Here is a 26336-nt window from a genome sequence, read left to right on the forward strand (position 1 = left end):
GCACCTGTTGACTTGGGTGCATTATAAATCCTTAGCTAGGCCACGGGGACTTAGATAAACTGTGATTATTTTATATAATAAGGAAATTCTAAGTGTGTTGAACAAAAACAATTATATTTTTTAAAGCCAACTTAGAGAATTCTGCTCTATATCTGAAACAGCTTCCTCCCCTGCCCCAATTACATGAAACCCCACAGTTCTCCCAGATCATCTTCTCCCCCTTGATGAAAGACACTGATCTACCCATGTAAATGCACAGGTATCATGTTGACAGGGACTATAATTTCTTTTCCACTCTGTTTAGAGGGGATGAAAATGAGGATTTGAAGCAATTTTTTAAACTATAAGTATAGAAAGTTTTGTTGGCCTAACAATTGTAGCTATTTATCTAAACTGTTTAGAAACCAGTTTATCTTTGTTAATGTTTTGTATGATCATGTTGTCTAAAGAATCATCATCCCTACCTGGTCTGCAGTTAACTTTTTTTTTGGCGGGGTGGTGTTCTTCATCTCACCTAATGAAGAGATGTATGGATTTCACTTAATTTTTTAAAAAAATTAGAAGGGTTAGCCATTTTAGGGAACTGTTCCAAGGTAACTTAATTTTAAACTAATTTACTTAAACATTTAACTAGGAAGGCCTCTTAACTTAAAAATAGTTTGCTTCTTTAGCTTAAGCCAGTTGAATAGTTCTATAATCTAAAGACAAATTCGTGTGTTCAGAACAGATTTAAGTCCGCTTTAAAGTTACACTTGTCTAACTGCCTAAAGTTATCTAAAGTGGTGCTAGCCACAGATCAGTTCAGTGAGAAAATCACTGATTGTTTCTGGGAGACAGAAAAAGGACAGATTAAAAAACACTGACTTAAAGAAAAAATTAATATTTTTCCTTAACGTGCCATGTCTGCGCAAGACTGCTTAGCAAGAGCTTACCTCTTTTTTAACCCATTTGCAAACAGGTGAAGTCCTAGTGACCATTTGGTGCCATTCGTACCATTTAGCATTTACAACATATTTTATCCAATCTATAAATTAGTAACCATTAAGAGAGTCTAAAAATAGAACTTTAATATTAAAGTATAACACAAAATTTCAAAGCTAAAAACCCAGCCCTTGCATCCATGCGTTTTTACTGCCAAAAGTCCACTCCTGAGGAGTTCAGGATTAATCTATCATCTAAGGTTATGATTACTTACTGAAACATCTTATGCATCTAGAGATGCAGAGACTTGGGCATGGATAAGCTGATACAAGTGGTTAACCATATCCCTTTCTTTGTGGGATATCTCCTTGTACATCAACACCCTGATCCATAACTACACTAATACGCTACAACTGTATTTAAATAAGTTTTCAGCAGATCCAGTACCTAGTACAATGGGACTTGTCAGTCAGACTGCAACAACAAGCAACAACAGATGGGACTCCCAGCCAAGGTAGTAGTTGCTCCCGAGCCTCGAACATGCCTGCCCAAGGTTTGTTATGCCAAGGTCTTTGTAACTATTTAACTATTTCAGCCATAGATGCAAATTCTTCTTTCCAGCTGAAATATTTAAATTGATGCAAGCTGGGGAGCACATGCTTTGGAAAGGATCCAGACACACACAGCCTGATATCCAAATTAACGTTCCCACAGTGCTGACAGACAGATGTGGCCAGCGAGTCAACAAGAGGGTCCCAAAGAGGCTTCTTGAATGGACTTACTGTGCTGTAGCAATGGGAGATTGTTAATCTCCTCATCTATGCCATCGTCCTGTGCCATAAACTAAAAATAGATGTGCTGGTAACATAAGTTATTTATTTACTTATTTATCAATCTTAGGCATCAGTATATATTGATGGAGATAGAAGCACAGAGCAAGCAGTAAGTATACACAGGCTCCTTCCCAAAGCACACCAGGCAAGTGTTTTGACATTACTTCTCAATTTCCCCACCCATAATATGGGGAAAACATCTCCCCAAGGGACTTTTTTGAGCTATAATGTAATGTTTGCACTGTACTTTGACTACATCTTTTGTTCAAAGGCAAAAGTTTCCTGGCGATACAGTCTCCATCCTGCTCACCGCATACTGTTGCAATGAGAATATTAGAAATACTACCAGCACCTCAGGGCATGCCACTCTACTTACACGCAGCAATGAAAATCTAGAATATAGCTTCCACATATGTTAACCACAGCAGCATTTAAACCTGGATTAAAACAGAAGGTGCTGTCCAAGTTTCCTCCTCAGATTAGCATTCCTGTTATTCCAGACAGTTTACAGTGCCACTGGAAATTTTTTTCCAAAAAATGTATTTTGGGAGGAAAGTCTTGGTGCTGCATAAAAGCTGCTGGAGACAGTAGGACAGCTGGTAGAAAATATATTGTAACTCAAAAGTATTAGCTAAGCATGAAACTTGCCTATCTACTGGCTTTCAGTTTTGGGCTGCACAACACAGCCAAAACATGTGGAATACCCTCAGATAACCCCCTGTGTCATGTGTTCTTGCTTACCTCTTCCACCTGCCATCTGCTATACATTCTTACAGTGTAACAGGACATGATAGGTAGAGAACAAGCAGCAATCCATACTGGACACCACTCGCTTCTATATGCTCTCCAAATTGAGAGCAGGTGATCCTGATCAGAACAATTGTGTGCTCCGTTCATGTCGTATGTCAAGGCAGTTTAAAAAAGGCACTGGGAAGATATAATGTGACGTGATGCAACACGGCATGATAAGTACACAAATGCCTAATCATCTCATCTCAGATGGAAGGCAGCTGATGGGGAAAAGCAAGCAAATTGGAAACTGCTGGAACAGCATGGACCGCTGACTGCCCAGATTACCTTTGGCCAGCTCAGCACATCTCAACATAAAAATGCAAGCTCAGTTACAAGGAATAGCAGGCAAGCCCCAGAAGGTCAGATGTTCCATTAACCATCAGGATCCTAGCCAATCCAAAAGGTATTGAAGTCTGATACCCTTAGGAACAGCCTCAGTTTAGCAAAGGGGACATCTGCACTACTCCCTGAAGAAATACAGGTATTTGAGTTGAAGACTCTAATTATTAGTATCTTGTCTTGACAAAGTTAGGGGTGTCAACAGCATGGGGGATACCGTTCCCCTTGCATTCAAAGGCTGTGCAAACAGGTCATGAGAAAAAGAGTTGCTCTGAAAAGTTTGTGAAGGGTGAAGTTCAGATGAAAGGGCTGGCTTGCATTTACACAGCACCGGCTCCTGGTCGTTACCAGCCCAGTGCTGACCTATGCCCAAGCCTAGCTCCAGTCAACGCTTAAAACACGGCATTTTAAAATAACTCAGAACAGAGGTTCTAACCAGGTAAAAACAACTGGGCCATTTCCACGCTAGGGAAGTTCAGCAATATGCTTCTGCCTGAATCAGAATGATTCCAGGGCCTACATGGTGATTTAGGTATGCCAAAGGCTGCAGCTGATACATACGTGATGCCGGTAAATATGAAAAATATGTATCTGTCATCTGATTACATATGATATATTGGAAGGATCAAGTATATTTTTCTCCCCAGTTTATTGGCAGGGATGTAAGCGGCACAGACTGCTTCAAAATAAAGAAAACCTTAGGATGTATTTCAAACTTCTTGCTAACACTTAAGCAGACAAAAATATCTCCTGTTACTATTAATTACTTATCTTTCATTTGATGCGATGTTAATTTTAGTAGCTCATCATATGTCACAGACTTATTTGGGCTAGACAAGAGCTCCATTTTTAATGGGAGAAAACAGAAATCTGCTTTTTTTAACGGAAGAAAATATTCAAGACTTAAGTGTCACACACAAAAAAAGAGGATATTGGGTAAGATTCAATACTGATTTGTTCTTTGTAGGTAAAAACTTAGCCACTTTCTAGTATAATTGGAAAGGTACATAACTGCAAAGTGGCTATACGTTCCTGTGCTCTTTAGTAATTAAACTAAGGCATATATGATTTTTCAATCATATATTTTGATGTTAAGGGTGATCCTAATTAACTAGAACTAACCCAAAATAATTGTTCAGCAGCCTTTCCTGCACGTACAGCTTAGCTAGCACCATGGTGAGATAGTAACTACATCAATGCAACTCAATAGATGGGGCCAAGTTAACTTCTTGGTCTCTTAGCTATCAAAGGTTTTGGCTAGATTTTTTGAAAACATGTTACATAAAATATGGTTTAAACTGCTTGTCATCTAAAAGAGACAAAACCACTGCTTATTTATAAGTATCATACCTGTCTGTGGTTAGACAATCACAAATGGATGAATGAAAATCTTCCATCCAAATACAGAAGGATTTCTGCCAAAAAAATTAAAGCGTGAATTTCCTATGAAGGAAAAACTTGAAGCTTGTGGCTAGTTTTTATTGTTTTAGTTGAAACCTTCACGGAAGCTGTAACTTAGTTCACTTACAGTCCAGTACAAAAGATGATGGTGCCCTTCATCCAAGCCACTGATGTTTTCTGCGAAATCAAAGCCAGTTGTATTTTCCTCTGAAAATCCCTTCTTTTTTCATCATTTTCAGTTGGTTAGTTACATAATAATAAATGATAGATAGTAAATGGGTGTGTTGTTTTACAAACATCTCTGTGGTCTTAATGTTGAAAGTAAAACTGCCTGTTTGCTAGTGGTAGCCATGCTGGGAGTCAGGGATATCAATAAGGTGAAGCCTGCAGGTAGAAGTTGCACCTTTTATTAGACCAAATTACCCAGAAGCTAGCTCTGCTGCCAGCGTGCAAACCTGCCTGCACATACATGCTCATGCACGGAGATGTTTCTGGCATTGCAGGGTAGGAATATTCAGCTAAGATTCTCAGAGTAGCACCACTGGAGTACTCTGCCTCTTCAAAGAGCTGTAGAACCGTAAGATTGGAGTGTGCTGGAAACTTAGGGGGAAAAGAGGAAAGCCAAATGAGCGAGCAAGATGTTTTACATGACAGTGATTGAAAATGCTCAACACTAGCCTTCTCTAGAAAGCATAGTTTTGGAAACAGGTCATAATTTAGATGCCAAAAAAGTGCCTGTGAGATCTGAAGAACTAGAGCAATGTGTGTGCACACGTGCGTATGTGAATACATTCATGCAGCACTAAACCCCTTTCCAGTTCTTACCTGTGGCTGTTTGAATTGTAGAGAGTTCTTTTCCACTACAAAGCAAGACAGCGTTTTCAGAGGCCACTTGTATACACTGGGCTTATGATCATTATTAATTACACCCATTAAAGGTGCCTATCACCATAGCATCTGGGTACTATCCATGTTTGATTATTTATTTATAAAAAAATTCTCCAACCTTGTGACAATTTTAATCAAGTGTTTCAGTTGATAATTGCAAGCTGTCAAGGTTAATACAATAAGGCTCATCTCTAATTCTTTTTCCATTTCCCTCCAAGAAAAAAAAGAGACCCTCTGGGATAATGACTGTGGTTTCTATATTCCCAACTCATCAGGGAGTGTCCTGCATTGAACCACCTTTATTGAAAAGTTACATCGATTCAATATATAGTAATACAGGCAAAAATAATTACAGCTTTGCTAGCAGTGTAAGACCTTAATCCAAACCTCACAAACATTCAATAAAAAGCGATACAGGCTGGGAATAGGCTTTTGACAGTGCAGCCCCAAAGGGGAGTGGAGGTGGGGTGGAAATGGACAGATGAGGGTATGTAAAAAGAGAGAGAACCACAGAGCAAAGCCGTTCGGATGAGCTGTGGAAAAACAGATGAGATTTCCAGCCAATATTCTTCAACCTCCTTTGTTGCAGAAGGAGGTGAAGTTGCAACATTAGGATGAAATTCCAGTGAAACAATTGGGCTTTGCTTGGCCTTTCTGTGTTACATTATAGTTTTACCTGAATTTGTCCTATCAACTTCCGAGGAGCATCTCTGCTCTGGAGCACACACTCGCAACCTGGAATAACAACACAGGCTTGGGCTGCGGGGCAAAAGGAAGGAGAGGAAAGCAGGTACTTGCTACTTGCTCAGGAGGAGAGGAAGGGAGGCAAAAGAGGGATCATCAGAAGCCCAGGGGTAATAACCTACTCTTCCTGATTGCAGATGGCAGTTTTGCTGTTGCCTGCACTGGTTTGCGTCCAGGACTGCTGGATAGCGTAGTATCTTTAATTACCTGGTAAAAATGTGCTTTGCCTTTAATATAAGGAAGTTTCCAAAATGCTGCATCAACGAATATTCTTAAAATATTTTTGAAAAGACATGGCAGAAACTCAGGGTGGTCTCTGCTTTGATCTGCTGGAAGAAGTTTTCCTTGATTCAAAAAATGAAAATAATGTTGATAACGAGAGTGTCAGAAAAAGCATTTATGCCGATATGGCCTATCCCCCTTGGGAACGGAGTTTAAACTACACTGGTAGGAGACCCTGCGTGTCTCAAGTTAAACCACCACGGGGTCTGCTGCCCCTGCACAGCCCATCGAAACAGGCCAAGACAGAGCCTGGCTCTGGCCACGCCAGGAGAAAAGACAGGGACCGGCCAGGCCCCGTCCATGTAAGCACTCCTTTATTTGCTGTGGGCAAAAGACCCAGCCAGGTTACCTTAGACAAACAATTTAAATTATTTGAGCTAACCTGGATGATTTTGCCTGAAGCGGATAAGGAAGTGCTCGCGCGGGCTGCTCCACTGGGATACCTGCGGGACGGCAGCGAGCGGCTGAGGGCACGCGCTTACCTCTTCTACCAGCCCAGCAGAAGCTGGAGGAGGGCATCAATCCAAGACTTACATCGAGTTTTCTTTTCTAGAGGGCAGAAAGGCAGGCGTGCGGTTAATACCCAGGGAGAAGGCTCTCCAGTGTCAGGCTGGGACACTACCGTTAGGATCATTTTTTTGGGGTTGGGGGGTGAGGAGAAGGAAAGGAGCAGCCTTCCTTTGTGTTACCAGAAAATCTCTCTTCTAATGCACACCACCCCCCACTCCCCTGAAAACAGGCATACAAATATTTACCTACTTTATTTAGGGTTATGTAAATTGCCTGTTTGAAAATCTGTTTGAAAAATAATAGCAAAGGCCTAAGCAATTAAAAAAAAGTTGATATTTGACTTAAGGCTGTTGAGTTTCACTTTCTCTTTGAGCTATCTGCCAAAATTGGCAGGCACTTCTAGCCCTAGTCAGTTACAAAATATGAAAATATTTATTTTCCTATTGTATTAAATCACAGACCATATCCACAGTTGTTTAAAATCAACACAGCTCCAATAAAAGAGTCATGTTAACTGAGGATCTTGCCCTAAGCATTTTTTTTTTGAACACGATGAACATAAGGGTGAAATTAATTCTCAGAAGACAGGGCTTTAAACACATGAATAATCCCACAAATTTCAGTGAACATAAATCTTTGCAGGATTAGGACCTTGCACTGCACCGAGGCCCCTTTGAAAATATGACTCACTCATTTGTTATATAAATACGTATAAACTTAACTTACCCCTCAAAACCTTTGGGAACAGCACCAGTTCCAGGCAGCTTCAAATGTTGCTGTTGTCAGTTACGAAGAATATAGCTGCAATTAAAGGCAGTGAGAGTGACTAATAAATAATTTACATAAGCCCAGTGTTCTGGGGATGTGCCAGGTAAGACTACAGTGATGCAGACATATGGGGTAAACCAAGCGAGAAAGAGAGGCTGGTCCATTATTTCCACCAAAACTGAATCAGCAAAGCCTCGCCCCGGTCAGCGGCAGTGAACGGGGACTGGTAGCTCCGGCCAGGGCCCCCCGCAGGGCACGGGCCGATTCCCAGTTGCTCTCACATCGCCCTCACTCCCAGCGTAAGCCTTCCCGCAGGCCAGCGAGCCGGCGGGGTGGGAAGCGGACCACCCTGCTCGGTTCTGGATCTCAAGAATGATTTTGAGCGTTCAACTCGAGAAAGCATGAGAAGGCTGAATTTCTGGGGAGAGTTCTGAGCAATGGCCATCTCCAAGGGCATTTCTCGGGAGATAAGCAAACAAAATGGTTGGGCGGTTCTGAAAAGTCACATACTGAGACTTAAATTAGTCCTCTATCTCCTTTATCCATTTAAGAACCACCATGAGCCTTGGCTTTTGGTGAATTTACTACGAAATAGCACACTGTTCCTCATCTGTGGTCACTGTCAGTCTCACCGTCTTAGTTCTCACTAAGGCAAAAAAATATTAAAAATAAACTGAAGGTCTAGTTTAACCTGCAAATAAGGCCATTGTTGCAATACATGACTGCACGCGGAAGGGTGAAGGGCTCAAATATATTATGTTCCATAAAAATTTACCAGAATTTCATCTTTGTCAATTTTCTTTTTCAGCCATGACTGGTCTTGTCGTTCCCCCGATGTAAGGAAGAGGCAGCTTTGCTCCTCTCCCTCTTCCCTTTTTTCCTCTTTTTTTCATTTTTCTTTTACAGCACAAAACTACTTATTGTGATGGACCACTAAAAAGAAAAAAATAGCACTACAAGCTCTTTTTTGGGGGAAAGCCAGGCCCAGGAAAAAAAAAAAAAAAAGGAACATTTTTTATGGATTGGAAAAGATAGAAGTCTGCATCTTTTACCTGTTTCATATTTCTGACACAACCCCATCAACTCCTAAAACATTGTGAATGAAGAATCAGCCAAGAGCCAGGATGAACAACAGTTGGCAGAGTGGAATCAGAAATGCAAAGTCTTTCTTGAAAGACATGAAACCTGCCTAAGATTTGTAAAATATTAAAAGGAGAAAGAAATTGGCAAAATGATTCAAGCTTGATATTTTGGATACAATTTGTTTTACTTTGTAGGGGAAAAAAGTTGAAGTTTCTATTTTCTATGGAGCCTTTCAGATATCGATTTAGTTTATGCAGAAAAAAATTCAACAAAACAGGGTACCAGCATGAAAGAATTTCTAGGACAAACTGACATGAATGATGGAACTTTGGTGTATGTGTGTATTTGCTTATAGTTTAACCTCTTTAAAAAATGTAAGATGTTTTACAATTATTTAAATAAATAAACTTGTAACTTATTGTATGTAGAGGTAGAAATTAAACCCTTTTTTGGATTTTTTCCTCCAGTTGTACAATGAAGAAAAATGATGCAAAAATGTAGTGATAAGTTTGAGATATATTATTACTGCTGCAATTGCTCCTCACTTTTTCCCTCTTACTGAATTCATGTGCAAGGATGTATAGGATTCTTTCTGATTAACAAAATCATCAGAAACTTTTACATATGTTGTGGTATACAGGTCACTAATCCATGTATGAATTTTCATCCTCCTCATCTTTCCCCCTTCCATTTTTTGTTTCAATTAAAATATTCAGGTACTAAGATTAACTGGTAAGCTTCAAAGGCCCTGATGGCAAATGAGTGGCACTTAGGGATTTGAACGAATGGGGTTTTTCAGGAGGTACTGAGTTTATTTTATAGATTCAATGTATGCGTTAGGAGGGGAAGGGTTCTCTAACATATTGTTTTTCCATGTAGTTAGAACACCTTAAGTTCAGTTATACTTCATATTAAGGGTGCATTTATGAAGGGTAAATATGTATTTGAATAATTTATGCACTTTTATCCTGAGTCGTTAAAAATGGTAAGTATTTTCCATTTATATATTGAAGTTCATAGAAGTAATCAATTGCTTTGAATTTTTCTGCATTTTAGCGTAAAAAAGTTTAGTTCTCCTTTGCACCTCCTCTCCTGAAATTGGAAGGTGAAAACAAATTTGATAAAAAAAAAAATCACTAGCTATCTGGCTAAACCAGAGACAAAAGAATTTGGTTGTTGGAAAGCCATTTTTAGGGAAAAAAAAAAAAAAAAAAAAAAATCAGCTACACTACTTACAACCCACTAAAATACACACAATTCACAGCTGCATGAATAGTTGTTCCTATGGTCACATCTTTATGTTAATAAATAAACCCTTAATATATGACCCCTGAAACTGTACTTGTCCATTTGCCCGGTAGTTTTATCGATGGGTAGGTAAAATAGTGTTCTTGGTGATCCTGATATACGGCAGAAGATGTTCAATTCAGTACTGGCCTCAGGGAGGTGAGCACGTGCATGGCTGAGGCAGCTCAGGGCTCGCCCGAGCGACTGTGGAGCTCGCCTGGATTAGTACCAGGCTAGAAAGCCTCTGCCTCCGCGCGGGGTTCCAATCCAGCCCCAGTGATTAGTGACTGAGGGGCCTGGGGGGGTGGGTGCTGTATGACCCGAGGGACCCTCGCCCAGCGGGCAGGCGTTTGGCTCAGGCCTGCCCTTTGCACTGTCTGACGCGGTGCCCGTAACCAGCCCAGCGCGCGGCGCAGGGCCGCGTAGGGTTCAGCTCAGGGGGGGAGATGTATTTGACACACACAGAAGCTTTCCAGGACGTGTTCCATAACCAGAACGCAGCACAGCAGAGAAGCCTGGGGACTGGAAAGACAATGAAACCCGGCTGCTCCCGTCCTTCCTAAAGGCGATTACGCGTGTTGGGAAGCAGCTCTGCGCTACCCCGGGCTGTGCCGTCAGGTTTTGGTAGGGGCTTCATTCTGTGCCTTTTCAGTGCTATTGAAATAAGTTTTTAAAAGGTGGAGGGGGTTTACTGTCTTCTAAAACTGAAGGCCTAATTTATCATATCAGCAAAAATGGCAATTAGAAGCAACTTTAAAGAGAGATTTGGTGGGAATAATGTGTTTTTAAGAAGCGTGAATATAGTTAGAGTCTTAAAGTCAGGGTACTGAAAGTGTCTACATTCCAGAAAAGATTAAATAAAATAACTCACTCTTAATTATGGTTTCAAGTTCACTGACACCGCAGATTCTCTGTGTGCTCTTCATGCCATCAGGGAAGCAGCAGTCACTGGAGGTCAGCAAGGCAACCAGCCCTGGAGCCAAGTGATCTCTGAAATAGGAAAGAATCACAGGTATTGAGAAGTCTGGAGCTGTAACTGAGCACCGCTGTACCTCAGCTTTGGTAACACAACAGGGCACGCTGTCTAACCTGACCGTTGTTATTCAGACCAAAAAACAAACAAACAAACAAAAAGCATTTCATACATTCATAGGTACCGATATCCCAGCAAGGCTCTGAGTGGGAGGTCCAAATTCGTGTTTGGAATTCTGCATGCGTACAGGGAAGAAAAAAAAACAAAACAAAACACACAGATTGAGAAGTATTAGAGTTGGGATTAAAACTTCCATAAATTTCAGTGAATACTACATTGAGTCCTAGATTCCCAAAACATATCTTGATGGACCAGGCTCATTTCTGATATATCATCTACCTTCCCCCATTTTGACCTACTAAAAACCCCAAACAGCTCCAAAGCATAAAGATGGTGGATTATTTTTTCCTCCGCCCTTCTCTGTACAGGCTACTTTTAAAATTCTGTCATCTCTGCTTAGACCCAAAATTCTATGCTCAGCAAATATTCCAGTTAGGGGAATTTCTAGACCACATACTGAAGAGCAGCAGCCTGCTACCTTAAGTCTTCTCACATTTTTTAACAATTAAGCTATTCATTGCACAGACCCCAGTGAGGAAGGTTTCCATTTAAACAAATTGAGACATTGCATGGAAAAAGCTATTCTGTTAATTGTCCACCCTTCTTTTTTTTTTTTTTTTTTTTTTATTGCTTAGTCAGCCTAGGCACATAAAAAAATGATCACTGAGATCTTGGGAAGATTCAGGGGAAAAAAAAAAAAAAAAAAAAGGCTAGCTGAAAAAAGAGAAGGTTCTGAAACGCACAACTTTCCTTTCACACTTCAGTTACTTTTATTAGCTCCATCCAGTTGCTCAAGCTGGAGAGCCATGAGTCCAAATGAAAAAGAAAACCTCCCAAAAAACTACTTCAAGTACTTGTAGGAAGAGAAACAAGTGTAGCTGCCTGTGTTGACGTAAACATGGAAAATTACTTTTCCTGGTTTGATCTGAGCCAAACAAATGACAAAAATTAAACACAGGAATGATTTAGAACATGGATTTTGCTCATGCGTGGAAATCATCGTACTCAAGATGAGTGTAGAACTTACTGGTAGCTTGACAAAGAAAAATGTAAATAAATGCAATCAGAAATCCTTGACCATGAAAGGAGGACTTTGGCAGTGGCAAAGCACCCAACAAAAAGGAAAATGTAAAAATATATGTGTGAGGATTTTTTCAATGTAATAAGCAAATCTGTCCTCTTTTAGTTATTGCTGTTTAATATTCCCTGACAGCTTTCCTTTTTGCCACTAGAAAGATGAAAGTGTTGCGATAGGTAACTACAAATTTTATCATAACGTTGAAAGAGTACGTTTTATTTCATTATTTATCTTGGTATAGCATCTTACTCTCCCTGTTTCTTTGCACACTTCCAATATGCATGGTTTTTAAAGACCGTTTTCTCCCTTCTGTAAATTAAGGCCTCATTTCTCCCTACTGTATAGTTTTGGGGTTTGTTTGGGGTTGGCTGGTCGTTTTTTTGTTTTTTTTTGCTTTGTCAGTTATATACAGTATGAAGTTGCTATGCACAGAGCTTTTGTAAAGATAGCTTTTTTTGTTTACTGTTTTTAATGGTCCTACTTATGGAAGAATATCTTGTTTGTAAAATGAATATGTCTACTTCAGTTTTAAACTTTAAATTATCCTAACAAAAAATAAAATTTTTGTACTGTAAACAAGGGGGGGAATTATCTTAATTTCAGAGTATTCAATGTGCTTTACCATCTTTATGAGTCACTTAAGGTACGGGTACAGCAATAACGCTTTAAGAAAAGGGTAATTATATGCTATGTGACAATTTTTTCAAATTCATGCTTGTCTGTCAGACATCCACCCACAATTTGGTAGAGCCAGATCTAGATTATCTAGAATAAAACAGTAATGGTCTCTTCTGACCATTCCTTTATTACAGCTGATTAACAAAGTGGACAACACCTTTGTGAGAGTTTAGTCCTTTTTGGGGAGGAAAAGAGTCAAAAGGTAGGGCAGCTGTAGTTTCCTTTTTGGAAACCTCCCCTTTTTGTTAGTAGCAGGCAAGTGGTCAGAGCACAAAATCAAAAAGCAAAACTCAGGCTGACTGATACTGGCCTTTTCTTGGACTGACTGTTGAACTGAATTTGGGATTGTTCCTTGGTCCCGGCACAACTCTGAGCAAACGACGACGCTCGTGCTGCAGAGGTGAGTCACATTGGCTCCTAAGGTAAAAAGTCTGAAGTAGATCTACTTCCTCTTGCAGCAGAGTGCATGTCTCAGTCACTGGGACATATAAATATGCTTCTCTGCAGCTCCAGTGCTCTGAACAGTAAATGAGTCCAAGGGGCAGAGGTTTGGCTCCACTGGCTCCGCTCTATTCTACCTGTTCTTCACAAAGAGTAAGACACACTGGCTGCCAAAGCCCAGACCAAGCATGTGTAAGATGGCAATTTCTGTTCCCTTTGTAAGGCCATTGATCAAAAAGGTAATTAGCTTTATTTTCTCAGAAAAAAAAAAAAAAACAAAAAAACAGAGTGCTGAAGAGTGTCTTAGAAAATGGTAACTGACTATCTAAACCAGGAACATCCCATTTTCTTGTGTGAAAATCACTGGAAAGGTTCAAACAAATGAAAATTTTATTTGATGAGGAAAGCTACTGCTATTGATATTCTTTGACTAACAGAAGACAGAATAGAAGTCAGTGGTTAAACTACTGCCAGATGTCAGAGAAAGCATCTGGAAACATTAGGCACTATCAACCAAAAGCTGAGAAGAAAACAGCTTTTTTTGGTAATCTGCTTTAATTACTCATTAACATGCAGTTAGCAGATGACCATCTTCCCAACAGTGAAATCTAAGTTGTCCACTGTCCTAGTGAAATAGCCTTCCTCTCATCTTGAACAGAGGCCCATTCTACTTAAAATCTGATTCGGCTTTTTTCCCCGCTAAGAAATCCCAGCAGTGTACTAAGTGATGATTTTAGTGATAAAACTAACAGTTACTTTGAAAGAGATTCTTGGTCTTTAACAGTGACCAACTGTTGTATTCAAGTGAGGAAGTTTGTTATGCAGTTGAAAGCCTGGAGATCTACTGCGTTCCACTACTGCTTTGTTACCTATTTTAAGGACTTGATGATGTACAAATACAGCACGTGCCTGTGATACGTTATCGCACTCACCTTCAGAGCTGTCCTCTGGTCTGAGCAAATTCCAAATAAAATGCTGAGTGAGGGAAGGAGATGCATGAAGTACCCCAGCAAGAGTACCCCAGAAAAAATGTTAACTACTTAATTCAAAAACAGCGTACAAATAACTCCCTCCAGCCCCTAGTAGCTTAGATGGCATCATCAAAGACTTATCTGTACCGAAAGGGAGTCTCTATTTAAAAAAAAAAAAAATAAAATCTCTAGGATCAGTTACCTTGTCATGCTGAACCTATTTCATTATCAGTCTTGCTCAATTGTTAAAAGCCAGTGTGAAAAGATTTTTCTTGGTCCAGGTTAAGACCAATAAAGGCTAGACACCTGCAACCTTCTTAACTCCTTAATTCACCAAGTTTTACATGAAGATCAAACTGTTCAGCCTTCCTCTGGAAGATTACTCTGCAAAGATTTTAATGACATTTGTCACGTCAAACGTGGGAAGCAGTGCTTTCCAAAGGCACGGTATTTGGACAGTTGTTACCCTGCACGGTAGCAACAACACCGAAGGAACGTTTCTCCTGACAGCACTGGCAAATGGAGCCGCCCCTACAAGCGGTCAGCGAAAGCCCAGTTAGTCTTCGCCGCGGGAGCCGGCGGTTACAGGCGGGCACAGCCACACTGCCATCTGTACCATGCCCTGGTTAATCAAACACCTAGAAAAGCAGATTCTCTCCCACCCTCCTTTTTCCTTTACAAGTCTTTTCTAGATGGCTGTTTTGTAAGAACTTGAATTTCACTGTAATAAATGGTGAAACAATAGCCACTCATTCAACCACTTACACAGGGCAGCTAGGGAATTGCCAGACCAGTTAAAATATTTATCTCGGTGACAACACACAGCTGTTGAGGTGCAAAGATCTGAAGCTTTAATCGCACCAGGTTATTTAAGTAGGAATGTCTCATTAACTCCGCTTGCAGGACTGGATTAAACAGACAGCTGGTGGCCGTAGCCAAGGGTGCAGACAGAGCAGCCACGGCAGAGCGAGCGTTGAGCAAACATCAGTAGAGAGAAGGGGAAGCAGGAAACCCAACACTTCCCCCTCCCAAAGTGGAAGGCACCAAAATACTGTCCCAGGGAGGCAATATAAGAAGGTTGGGGGAAGCACTACAAGGAGGGGGCAGGGGAAGCCAGAGCTGCTGTCCTGCTTCCTTTGTGCAAAGTTACAACAATAACAGAAAAAGACACAGGAATGATGAAACACACGCCCCGTCCATTGCCTGGTCCTTTTCCTGGGGGGGACACGGACAGGCCACGCTGTTTTCTTGTTGGTCTTCTGAGAGGTTTATAGCATGGGTGTGGGGAAACTCATCCCAGTTCATTTTTGTCTGTATTCTCGAGCTCAATCCAGCCTGGACACAGGGGCTGTCACTACGCCGTTTCGAATACAAGGGGCTGCCTGCGCAGCGGGAAGGTGTTGGCTGCAAGCTTCCCACCACTAAAATCACTGGCAGCTGCAAACTTACCTAATGAGGGATCAAGGTTTTAATGAATGGGATTCTGGGTTGACCTGGTCAGAAACTGCATGTAGCAATGGCACTTGAGGAACAGTGAAAAGGGAGAGGAGAGCGAATGGCAGAATAAATAGCAAGCACAAGCGAGAGTGATTGTCTAGTGGTAATAATTCCATCTCTCCCTGTTTACAAGCTCAAATCTTGACAAGACGCAGGCCGGATCCTCAGATACCGCAAATCTGAGTCAGTAGGGGTGTACCAATTTATACCAACTATAGGTCTGGCCATATAATTACTTTCCCCTCTGGCCTGCAAACCAGAAGCACAGGCTACAAAATAAGTGGAGGGAAAAAAAAAATAAAATTACAAGCACTGGATTTCTTTTACGTTCATGTTCATCCCAGCACAGCACCCGACCATCCACAGATCACTTTACTTACACTGCAATGGTCTGTGAGGGCCTCAAAATCTGTACCCACCATGGAGGGCAACACAGAAACAGGTAATGAAAACGTCTCCGGACCCAAAGCTGTTACAATCATTTTCCAAGTTAACACACTCGTATTTGAGGACAGAAAGCACAGGACGGTGGGACAGGAAAAGGAAATGGCAGCAGTAACTGAAGAATGTCCGTCTGGACATTATTTGCATGCTGTAAAGGTGCTTCATATTTAAACTAAGGGGGTTTACAGCTCTTTAGCAGAATAAAGGAGCCTCTACACCTTTTGTCATATTTCAGAATAACAGTGACTTTACAAATATGCTGTATTGCCAGGTCTCATGCCTACAGCTACTCTGATTTTGAAGATCTTTTGCAAATCTCCAACTTCTGGGGGCACAGGAATTTTAGATTCTTAAGTAACTTTCTGACCTATTGATTTGCAAAGGAAGATCCTTAAAAATACAATGCAGCTTTTCAGAAAGGCATCGATGAGTATGTTTACAACTGCGATTATTGTTAACCTAAGTCATGATTTTCTGAGATATGACTCTTGATTATTTCTAGCATTAATAGAGCTGATAGTATAAAGAAGTATTTCCAATACCAAGTAGGCTTTTGAGAATGCCTCAGATCAATTTGAGAATGTGACTAACCTGGAGAAATTCAAGCATCCCTACTTTTCTCCAGACTGGCCGGTTTCAGCGGCTGCAGCAACACACCAGAACAGACTGATACTTCTGCAGGATTCGTCTGGAGCAGGACTTATCTCAACACTTCACTGAGATTGCAGGAACTTGATTGAAATTTAGCAGCAGGGTCCCTATGACACTGCAATTGCTGTAGTCATTTCTTTGTCTTTAAAATGCCATATAATTGCTAATGTAATTAGTGATGTATACAGAGGGGGCCTGTGCAATTACCAAGTCCTAAGATCAAGTAATTAATGTTCTGTCAACAAAACAGCAACTGTTTCATTAACAACTGTCTGGGTCTGAAAACAGATCCGCTCAGAATGCTACCCACTTGGCTGAGTTTCTCAGTAGCAGCGAATTTGAACCCCAAACATAGCAGCCTAGGTGAGCTGCGGGCAGAGGCCGGGACTGTGGCATCCCCCGCCTACAGCCACCACTCCTTCCTCCTTCCCGCGAGAGGAGGAGTCATTATACTGCCCAAAGAGACAGGATTCACCTCTCTGTAGCCTGGTCTGCTTCCACGCTGGCAATCGATGTTCCCCGTTTTATGAATAATCTCAAGTATTAAAATGTTGCAGAGGGTTTCAGGGACTTGGAAAGCTTTATTAAACATCGTGGGACATTTATTTTTGGTAAGGCCTATGATTTTGTTGTCCTTGGATTTGCTTCATATTGCCAAGCTTTTCTCAGCCACCACAACTCCCAACACCTCTCTGATAATGTAAAAAGGAGGAGCTGGGTGTCCACCCTGATGTTATTTTTCATTCCCCTTCCTTTGCAAAATTGACAGTTTTACAAAGAGGTTTTTAAGGAAGATTTAGCTTGCCTTTTTCCTTACAGCTATTTGTTTTGACAGCTCACATCCCTTATAGTGTTAACCAAACCCACTTCTCTGTCTCTTGCTTATCTCCTTGTTCCAACGCTTATATCAAGAGGCAGTTTTCCAGGGTGAAACCCAGACACGTGGAGACTGGAGGAGCTGTGTGGGTGACCCAGGCCTGTGCCGTGTAGCCGTGAGCACCAGCTCCTGGTTCTTTATCTCCCAGTTTGCTGTTTGGAGAGGGGTTCGAGGTCCTCTTCTCCCAGGACACAGCACAGACTCACAGTCCTGATGCGCCACGGTGCACATCAAACTCACGCTACGGGAATAGTCCCTGTAGCCCAAACACACCACCTGCTGAGCAGAGGGTTTGGCACCACCACCGCCTTCAACCCTGGATACGCTCTGCCCTCCACAGCCTCCGAATTCTCTCACAAGATGAAGTTTCCATTGCTACTATATCCTCCAGAAACCAGGCCTGTTCTCCCTCCACGCTTTTTCCCCGCCTCAGAATTGCACAGCACACAGTTAACATATCTAAATGACAAACAATAGCTGTGGTAGAAGAGAATTAAGCAGCAGAAGCAAGAGCGATCAACAAGGAGTTCCGGTGAGATTTGAAACACAAACAAGCATGAGGAACTCTAAAAGTATACAATTTTTCCTCCCGCTCTGCGCGTGTCATTTTATTACAGGGTAATTAAAGAACACTTTAAAATTGTGATTAATAGGCTTTTTAGCTTCAGAGAAATCAAATCTTTGATGTCAGTTGCTTAAACATTCAGTTTACTTTGCCACTGAGGAATGCAAATAAATAATGGCACGGATGGTTTTTTTTTTTTTTTCCTTTCATTTCACTTACTACAGGAAAGCTTTATAACAGTAACATGGATAAACATGAGATTCATGCACCAAAATGACGCCCTCCCAGACTAACTACATGAAACCTTGTGTCACACGTGCCAGCTCTCTGGCACCTCGGGAACGCCAGCGTGCCTCCATGTACACAGCGCCGCTGCACATGGTGCAAACAAACACCGGTTGGTATTTACAGACAAGTAACACACGAGGTGCTGCGCAATTTGTAACCGCATGCCAAGTTTTACAACCCTTGCCTCCCAGATATTTGGCCGCACAGTTCAGAGGTTCCTTTTTCATGTAAGCTCCATTCAGCAGCAATATTTCTGATTATTTTTTATTTTTTTAAACGGGGGTGAGGGAAGCAAATGCTGGTAACACAGATCCTAAACCAAGTAGCTTCGCAGTCCATTCCCTGGGGACATGCAACTTCCATGGACTGAGGGAACGAGCTGCTCTCTTTAGCAATACTAGCAAATCTCAGGTGCACAAAGCCTGTTTTCTGCTTAGTTTGAGCCACTGATTGAAGTAATGCCTCTTAAGGGTGCCTGTTTTTATTTCATATAACCATTTTTAACCATGGGTGAATTTACCCATGACAGAGTTAAGAAAGAAATCGGTTCTAAGTGCCTTTATTTTCCCTTTTGTTTAAGATCTGGACTCCATAACCACACAGCACAAACCCTTGACACATCTTTTGTCATAAAGATTATGGAGGTGCCTATTCCCACAATAGTATTTTCAGCCCACTGGCAGCCTACATGGCCAATATTTTTTCTTGAAGAATAACTGTTACCTTTTCTTTTCTCCACTCAGCCTTTCCCTTTACAGCCATAATTACGGATCTCTCTGAAGAATTTACATGACCAGAGTCACTGAATATCTCACAGTTGTTGAGTCCTCAAAAGCACTCAGCAAGGCAGGGCAGCGCTGTGGTATTTGCTTGCTGTGGTTTTACAGAAGTGGCTCTGATGCACTAAGATAGGCACACAAATTGATAACACTTGAACACCTGAATGCCTTGAAGTATCTTGCCCCCAAGTGATCTGCCCAAAGCCCAGTAGCAGTCTGTGGGATCAGCAGAGACTTGAACCTACACCCTAGAAGGCACAAAGGTACCGTAGGAAAGGAGTAAAAAGTAAAAATTCAGATCTTGGAGTCTGAGTGAATATATTAATCTATTAGCCTATATATAAGCATCAGTTTCCGAATATTTTTGAAACATCGTTGGCAATGGTTTTCTTCATGGTTCTGTTCTACTCTTTGCACGAATCCTGCCTGACACACTCCCTTCCAAATGTTTGTAGCATGTCACACCTATATGCAGATTCAAATTATGGATGCTTTTCATTCAGTTGCTCTTGGAAGAAGAAGGGAGGGGAGGAAGTCAGGGGAAGAGCCAAGTTTAATACTCTACAGTAGCACAAACCTCTTGGGCATAAAACATCGTTCAGGTAGACACATCTGGTGAAATGCATCACATCAAATTAGTATCAAGGGTATTGAGATTCTAAGACGACTGGCAGACAATTCCCCTTCTAATGTACTGCTTTTTAGACTGCTGAAGAAACTTGAATCCCAAATCTCCTGTGAAATGAGTGATACTAAACATGCCTGCTCAAATACTGAAAGTGAAGATCAAAGACGCAGTGTCCAAATTGGCTTTGCAAACAAAGCAAGCCCAGAGATCCCCAAGAGAATGTGGTGCTAATTTTATCAGATCTCCTTGACTTCTTCCTCCCAACAGTTTGTCGTTTAAGAAAAATAATAATAATGAGAATGCATTTCTAACTGTCAGAAGCCTTGTTGTAAGACAAACAAATTCATTCCCTTTTAAGTATATGCTTTGCAAGTCACCTAATAGTCTTAATCTAGTTTAAAATGAAAAATGAGAATGTTTCACCCTCTGAAAGCCACCTACATCTTACTCCCTGAACCACACATACACAAACACACACGCATACTGCCATGAATATTTCAATACAACTCAGCCTTTCAGATCAATACAGGCAACTCTCAACTTCTATTGATTTTTCAGAGGTTTGGCTCACAAGGGTGATAAAATATTTCTCAAGTTATGAAACCCGAGTTAAGGAGCTTTTGCTGACACTTCAGCATTTACTAGACACATCTCTCTCTCCCTCTGTCTCGATTTATGACTAAGCAATAAATCTTGGTAAGGTGGGCAGTATCATCCCATAGGACCCACTTAAGGTCAAAAAGAGAAGTCAGGATAATAGGACAGCCCTTAAGGTCCCTAAACTTATGTTTTCTGAGGTAATCACTTATTCTTTTCCACATGCCCTCAAAGTCCTTATTCCAACATTCATTAGCCAGTGAGTGAAATTCCCTTTCAGTGCACCTCTGTAAGCTGTCAAAAAGAAAGGGACACCAAAGCAGACACCAAATAAAGCAACTCCCTGCTGAGGCAAGGAAGCTAATCCTCTCCATATGGAAAGGAAATATACTTAATTATGTATTTATGCATGTCATTGCAGGCTTATATCTTGTTTCACTTTCATCCACAATGATCCAAACCGATTTAAATATAATGAGTAAACATTTCTGGTTTTACAATAACATAAGCACATGGTCGCTCAACATTTCCCAACCATTTCCTTGCAGGACACAGCACTTTAGTGTAGTTATTATTTGTACTGAAGCAGCACCTAGGGAAGCCAGTCATGGACTGTGACTACATTGTGTTAAGGTGTTTATAATCACAAAAACCAGAAGGCAGTCACTGGCCCCAAAGAGTTTACTACCGAGCTGAAGAAGCATTCTGAGTCAGGAGATGGAATCTGTGGATTCTGGTTCCAATATTCCAATCATTCCCTACCAAAATGGGTATCTCTTCACGACAAAGAATCCCGGTTTTGATCCAGTGGATAGCACACGGTGTAACACCCTGTCAGTCTGGGACCCAGGCTGTTTGCTGGCCCCACCTGTTGCATATGACAGGCTAATAACGCTCCCTGCTCCATGGACCTCAGTTTCCCTTTGTCCCCTTGTAACTGTCCGGTCTGTTTATTTTGCAGATTCCTTGGTATAGGGATTGGCTAAATCATGTTCAGACAAAGACCTTACCTTGAGGAGAGCAAAATACTCACAAGCAACAAATCTTACATTAGAATCTACCCAGGCCACACTAACATATTTGATAAACAATAAACACTTCAAAGATTAGAATTCAATTTTTTAAATCAAAAGCACCGCCTATCATTGGAGGTACATAAGGGCAGGCTGATTAGCTGTGGAGGTGAAAATCAGATTGCATGCACAGACACAGAGAGGAGAGCCAAGGCTTAATTCAGTTTCCCTATTTGTTCTGAACCTCGTTAACAGTCCTACACCTAATGTGGCATCTATCACTGAAGCACCACAAGGCATTTTTGTAAAAAGATGACTACTTATTATTCCATGTGAACAGATAGCAGCATAAAGAAAAAAAGGAGGTTAACTGACTTGACCCACAGAAGCGATCAAGTCCATAGCAGTTGTATTGATTCCCCATTGCCATCTCCAGCATCCCCTCCATTTGGTGTTAGTTCTTTTGTTTTCAGGAATTAGGATTCATCTTTCGTCACTTGAAATTTAAAGACCTTTATCTTGGAATAACCTCATTAAGTGGGACAAGTTCTACAGACTCTCATTAGACGCCAGTGCCATCTCTTTCCTCAGATGTGTATCAGATGTTTACCACATACAACAGGCAAAGTGCTTTCTGGCGTTGCAGGAAATACGCTCATCACATTTCAATGGGAAATCTGAAATTGCAGAGTTGCATGTTACGAGATCTGAACAGGATGTTACTTGCTGGTTGGTAGACGCAGGAGCCGTGTGTCTGTAACCCATTTTACAGCACCGGACAGCCCCTGTGCACCGAGGTGTTGCTGCGGCCGGGGGCGAAGGACCAGAGGCCGTTTCCGAGGGTCGGGCTCGTCCCGGCCCCGTGCCGGCCGCCTCCAGCTGAGAGTCCCTCGGCCTGCAAACCTTCAGTTCCACTTTTCTTATTACCTCCACCATTACAGGCCCTTCAGTAATTCTGAATACTTCCATTTGTCCCCAGAAGGCCTCTGGCCTCTGTTTCCTGAGGGGAAATAATTTTGTCTGCACCAGGCTGTCCTCGGTTACAAATACGAGGAAAAGCCAAGGAACCAGCACTCTGGTGTGTGTCCGAGTCCCCCAGAGAGAGCAGAGCCTTTGCTCCCTAGGATGAAGCAAGAATATTTTTGAAGCCTCGCCAAAGAAATGAAACAATGAAATGATCATCCATTTAATTTGGGTTTTCTCCTTCCTATTGATGCTTTACACTATGCTACTTTTTTTTTTTTTTTTTTTTTTTTTTTCCCATCTGCAGCAATATGATGGCATGCTAGCTTGACGGACTGTTCTGCCACAGCCCCTAGATCCCCTCCCTGATCAGTATGCTGCGTGGCTCTTCCATTTAATGTCTACTCTCACTTTTGGTACATTGCCCCCAAGACTTAGCATTTTATATTTCTCTGCATTAAAAGTATATGCTCCATTCACTGCCCTCAAACAGACTCAGGCCCTTCTAAAGGGGGTGGCATGGCTACATCATTGCTCACTACATCCTCAGCTTTCAGGAAAAATAATTTAAAATATATACAGTTCCCAAACGTACACAAGACAATACCGGAAAGAGAAACTCTCAAGAGCTCCTACATAACTTAAAATCCTGAAGCATGCAAGTACTTTTGAAGCATCATGCCCAAAAAAGCCTGAATTCCGAAGTGCTAAACAAGTAGTAGGCATGATGCTCGATACTTTGGGAAAAGAAAAAAAACAATCCAGTTTTTTAGCCTAAGACACAGTAACCTAACTTCTGGCTTTATCACTGAAATTATCAGCAAATCTCTTGTTATTTTTTTTTTCTTTTTTAAAATAAATAAATATTTTACTGGATCCTAAGTTGCTTTTGGTAATTCAGGAGTATAATCCTGTCTCTGTTTCTTTGTTTAAGGCTATTTTTATTATTATTAATATTAGTCTTTTTTATCCAGTATCATCAAGGAGCCCTGGGGACTTTAAGACCAGGGACACCTTGTGTCACACAGCAGGAGGCTGTCCCAACCCCCTGATTATTACAGTGAAGGTTTGAGAGGGCACAGGAGTGCAGAGAAACCAGACCTGGGCAGAGTCACGGATCAGTGGCCAAGGCACGAGTGGAACCCACGAGAGACACTCCCTGAGCTGCTGCCTGCAAGTTAAAAAGGCAACACAAAGAACATCAGCATTTTATTTTCAAACCGATTCACACAAACAGAGGATTTGTGTGCCTAGGCAAAGACCCACTGATACAGTTAGACTGCTCTGATCTATGTATGACCTCAAGAAAGCACCCGAATTGCAGTTAGACACCTAAAAAAGCTCTCTTGAGAGAACCTGCCCTGCAGTAGCTTCCCCAATGGGAAGCCGGAATGGGAGTCCGGCTTGCCCAATTTCCACTTTTCCCCCTGTGTGATGGCCTTTAAAAGTTTCAGGAGGGAAAAAAAACAACAACCAAAAAAAAAAAAAAATGCACTTCATTTCACTTCTTCGAACAAAATCTGGCTTTCACCCCTCTGCCTGGCAACAAGGATTCATCATTCCCCTCATTTAAACACATTTCAGATAGGTTCAGCAGCACAGCTCAATGAAACTAAGAGGAGCTCTGTAGTTGCATCCCAGTTTGCCACTTCAAAAACGCAGCACAAGTACACGCCATCCAATCAAGATCCATTACCTCCCATGGCAACAATACCTTTGAAGAATCCTAAGTTAGTTAAAACCCACATCAAAAACCCACGTTGGCCATCTCTAATCAAATTACAGTTTTCAAGCTGTTCACTCCCCAAACCCCATAAAATGGTTTCTAATATTTTTCCCACAACTGGTGTTAAACTGTAATTGCTTGCTGTATCTTTTTGCCCCTCTCGAATAATTGGTGTTGTATTTGCCACTTTATAGTCCTCGGGAATGTGACCTGTCATTATAAAGCTTCTAAAAATATCAGTTAACACTTCACAATTTTCTCTCCTTTATTTCCTTTTGCAGCAATGGATGTGCCCTCCCTGGACCAGATACCTGATCTGCCTTTGAGCGTAAAACCTTTCAGCAATAATTTTTGCAGTCATTTGCACAGTAACACCTTTAACATGCCTGGGAATAGAAGGTCAGATCTTTAACTGATGTAAACTGGCATAACTCCACTGATTTTAGTAGTTACTTTGGTTTACACCGGTTGTAGAGTTCACTACGAATTTCTATACGTTTACTTAATTTAAGAGCCCGAACAAAGTCATTTTGCATTATTTAAAAGACTTAACTTGAAGTTAACTTCATAGAAAATCAAACTCATGCGGTAAGAATAGCTGTTACTAAACAACAGATTTTCAGTCTAACTTGAGAATGTATTTCAGGACATCTTTAATGTGAGGTCTAGTTGAAACTATCACTATGCTTCATTATCTCCCTGAACTGGACCCTCAGTTTATAATCTCAGTGCCTCGTTCTCCAACCAGCCAAGAAACCACATTTCCAACGGCAGCTGTGCAGACGATAAGGTTTTGACAGCAACAGCCATGAGGATTCTCATACAGGATAGGTTATACACAGGGTCCCTTTTGGATACAAGGGAATTGAATACAGAAAATTATCCTGAAAGCCCATACATTTCCTAGTGCAATCACAAACTTTTTTAGCCTTTTCCGTCACCATCCTCTCAGCAGGTTTGTACAGATTTTCAGCAGTGGCTGGCACTCTGATTCCTGCCTCCTAAATCCCCGAATCACAGCCACTGTTGTAATTTATAGTGCTATAACACACATAACCCACTTGCTCTAGCTAGCAGTCCCTTTGCAGACTTATTCTCTGATATCCCAAGCCACAGTGTCCAACCAGGCTAGTCCAACTAGAATATTTGGAAGCACATTTCTTGACCAAGAATTGCCCAAGAAGGATGGTGTGCTCCCAAAATCTTAGCCTTTGTACATTCCTCCTCCCCAGCACAGCCCCCAGTGGTTCTAGCACAGCCTCATCTCTTAGTTTAAGCGCAGGAATCATACTAGCACTCTCCTACAATAAGCCCAAGTCTCAAGAGGAGGGGAGGAAGGAGAGAGAGTTGGCTATATTCAGCATTGTTGCTAAAACTCCACAGTAGGTTGACCCCATGGCCTTTTCCAACAATCTTTAATACCCAGTGTTACATGATTCCTAACGGCACTTTTTTGGCGCTGGACAGGGCAGAGGTCAAGGTCTGGAATGTCACCAGGGCTGCTACTTACTGAGTAAAGACAATTAGACGATTGTCTAGACAACTGAGCTTTGTGCTGTGTGCGATAAGCATGCAATCAACTCTCTGAGGTGATATAAACAAGCTGCCTAGCCACCGCGTTTTCCTTCTCAGCCTCCTCCTTCCTTTCCCGGGGATCTCTTGTATTCTTCCTCAGCGTGTGCTGTTCTCTACAACTCTCCTTCTCTGCATCTGGCGGGTCTGGTGTTAGAAACAAGCCAGCTGTAGATCTAACACTTGCAGAAGACAGAAAATAGCTACTAAGAGCTGGACTAGTGTAATTCTCTAAACTTAGGGTTTGGCCATTTAAAGATATTATTTATATTATAACATTATTTATGCAAAATACAAAAGCAGTGACAGGATAGCTTAAGAACACTTAATCCTAAACTAACAGCCATTCTTGGGCAGACACATAGGTCTGAGAACTGTGGCTTCAATCACTTAGAGAAAGGAACTTAAACTGCATTCCCGTAGTCCATGAAAGGTTACCAAGTTATTGCATTTAAAAAAACAAACAAACAAACCAACCCAAAAGGGTCAGCCAAAACATTATTCCCTAGCATCTCAGGCTATTTGTCAAACCTAAAATATCTTTTTAAGATGACTCAAACCCCATCTATTACTTGCTGGAGGCAGGGAAAAAATATCACTATGGTTTATTTTACTGCAGAATACTGC

At 41.4% G+C, this 26336-nt stretch overlaps 1 protein-coding gene across 2 annotated transcripts in view; it reads left to right on the forward strand.

Moving 5' to 3' along the window:
* EBF2 (EBF transcription factor 2) overlaps positions 1-12531 on the forward strand; it is a 148308-nt gene extending 135777 nt beyond the window's left edge. Inside the window, exon 16 of one of the 2 annotated variants that reach the window (XM_042801561.1) lies at positions 8287-12531. In XM_042801561.1, the coding sequence (XP_042657495.1) occupies positions 8287-8318 (32 nt within the window). In that variant the 3' untranslated portion in view covers positions 8319-12531. The remainder of the gene's footprint in view (positions 1-8286) is intronic. The other variant, XM_042801562.1, reaches the window with a different exon arrangement.
* The last annotated feature ends 13805 nt before the right edge of the window (positions 12532-26336 follow it).

This window comes from Tyto alba, unplaced genomic scaffold (genome assembly GCF_018691265.1).
Source record: "Tyto alba isolate M040663 unplaced genomic scaffold, T.alba_DEE_v4.0 Super-Scaffold_34, whole genome shotgun sequence".
NCBI lineage: Eukaryota > Metazoa > Chordata > Aves > Strigiformes > Tytonidae > Tyto > Tyto alba.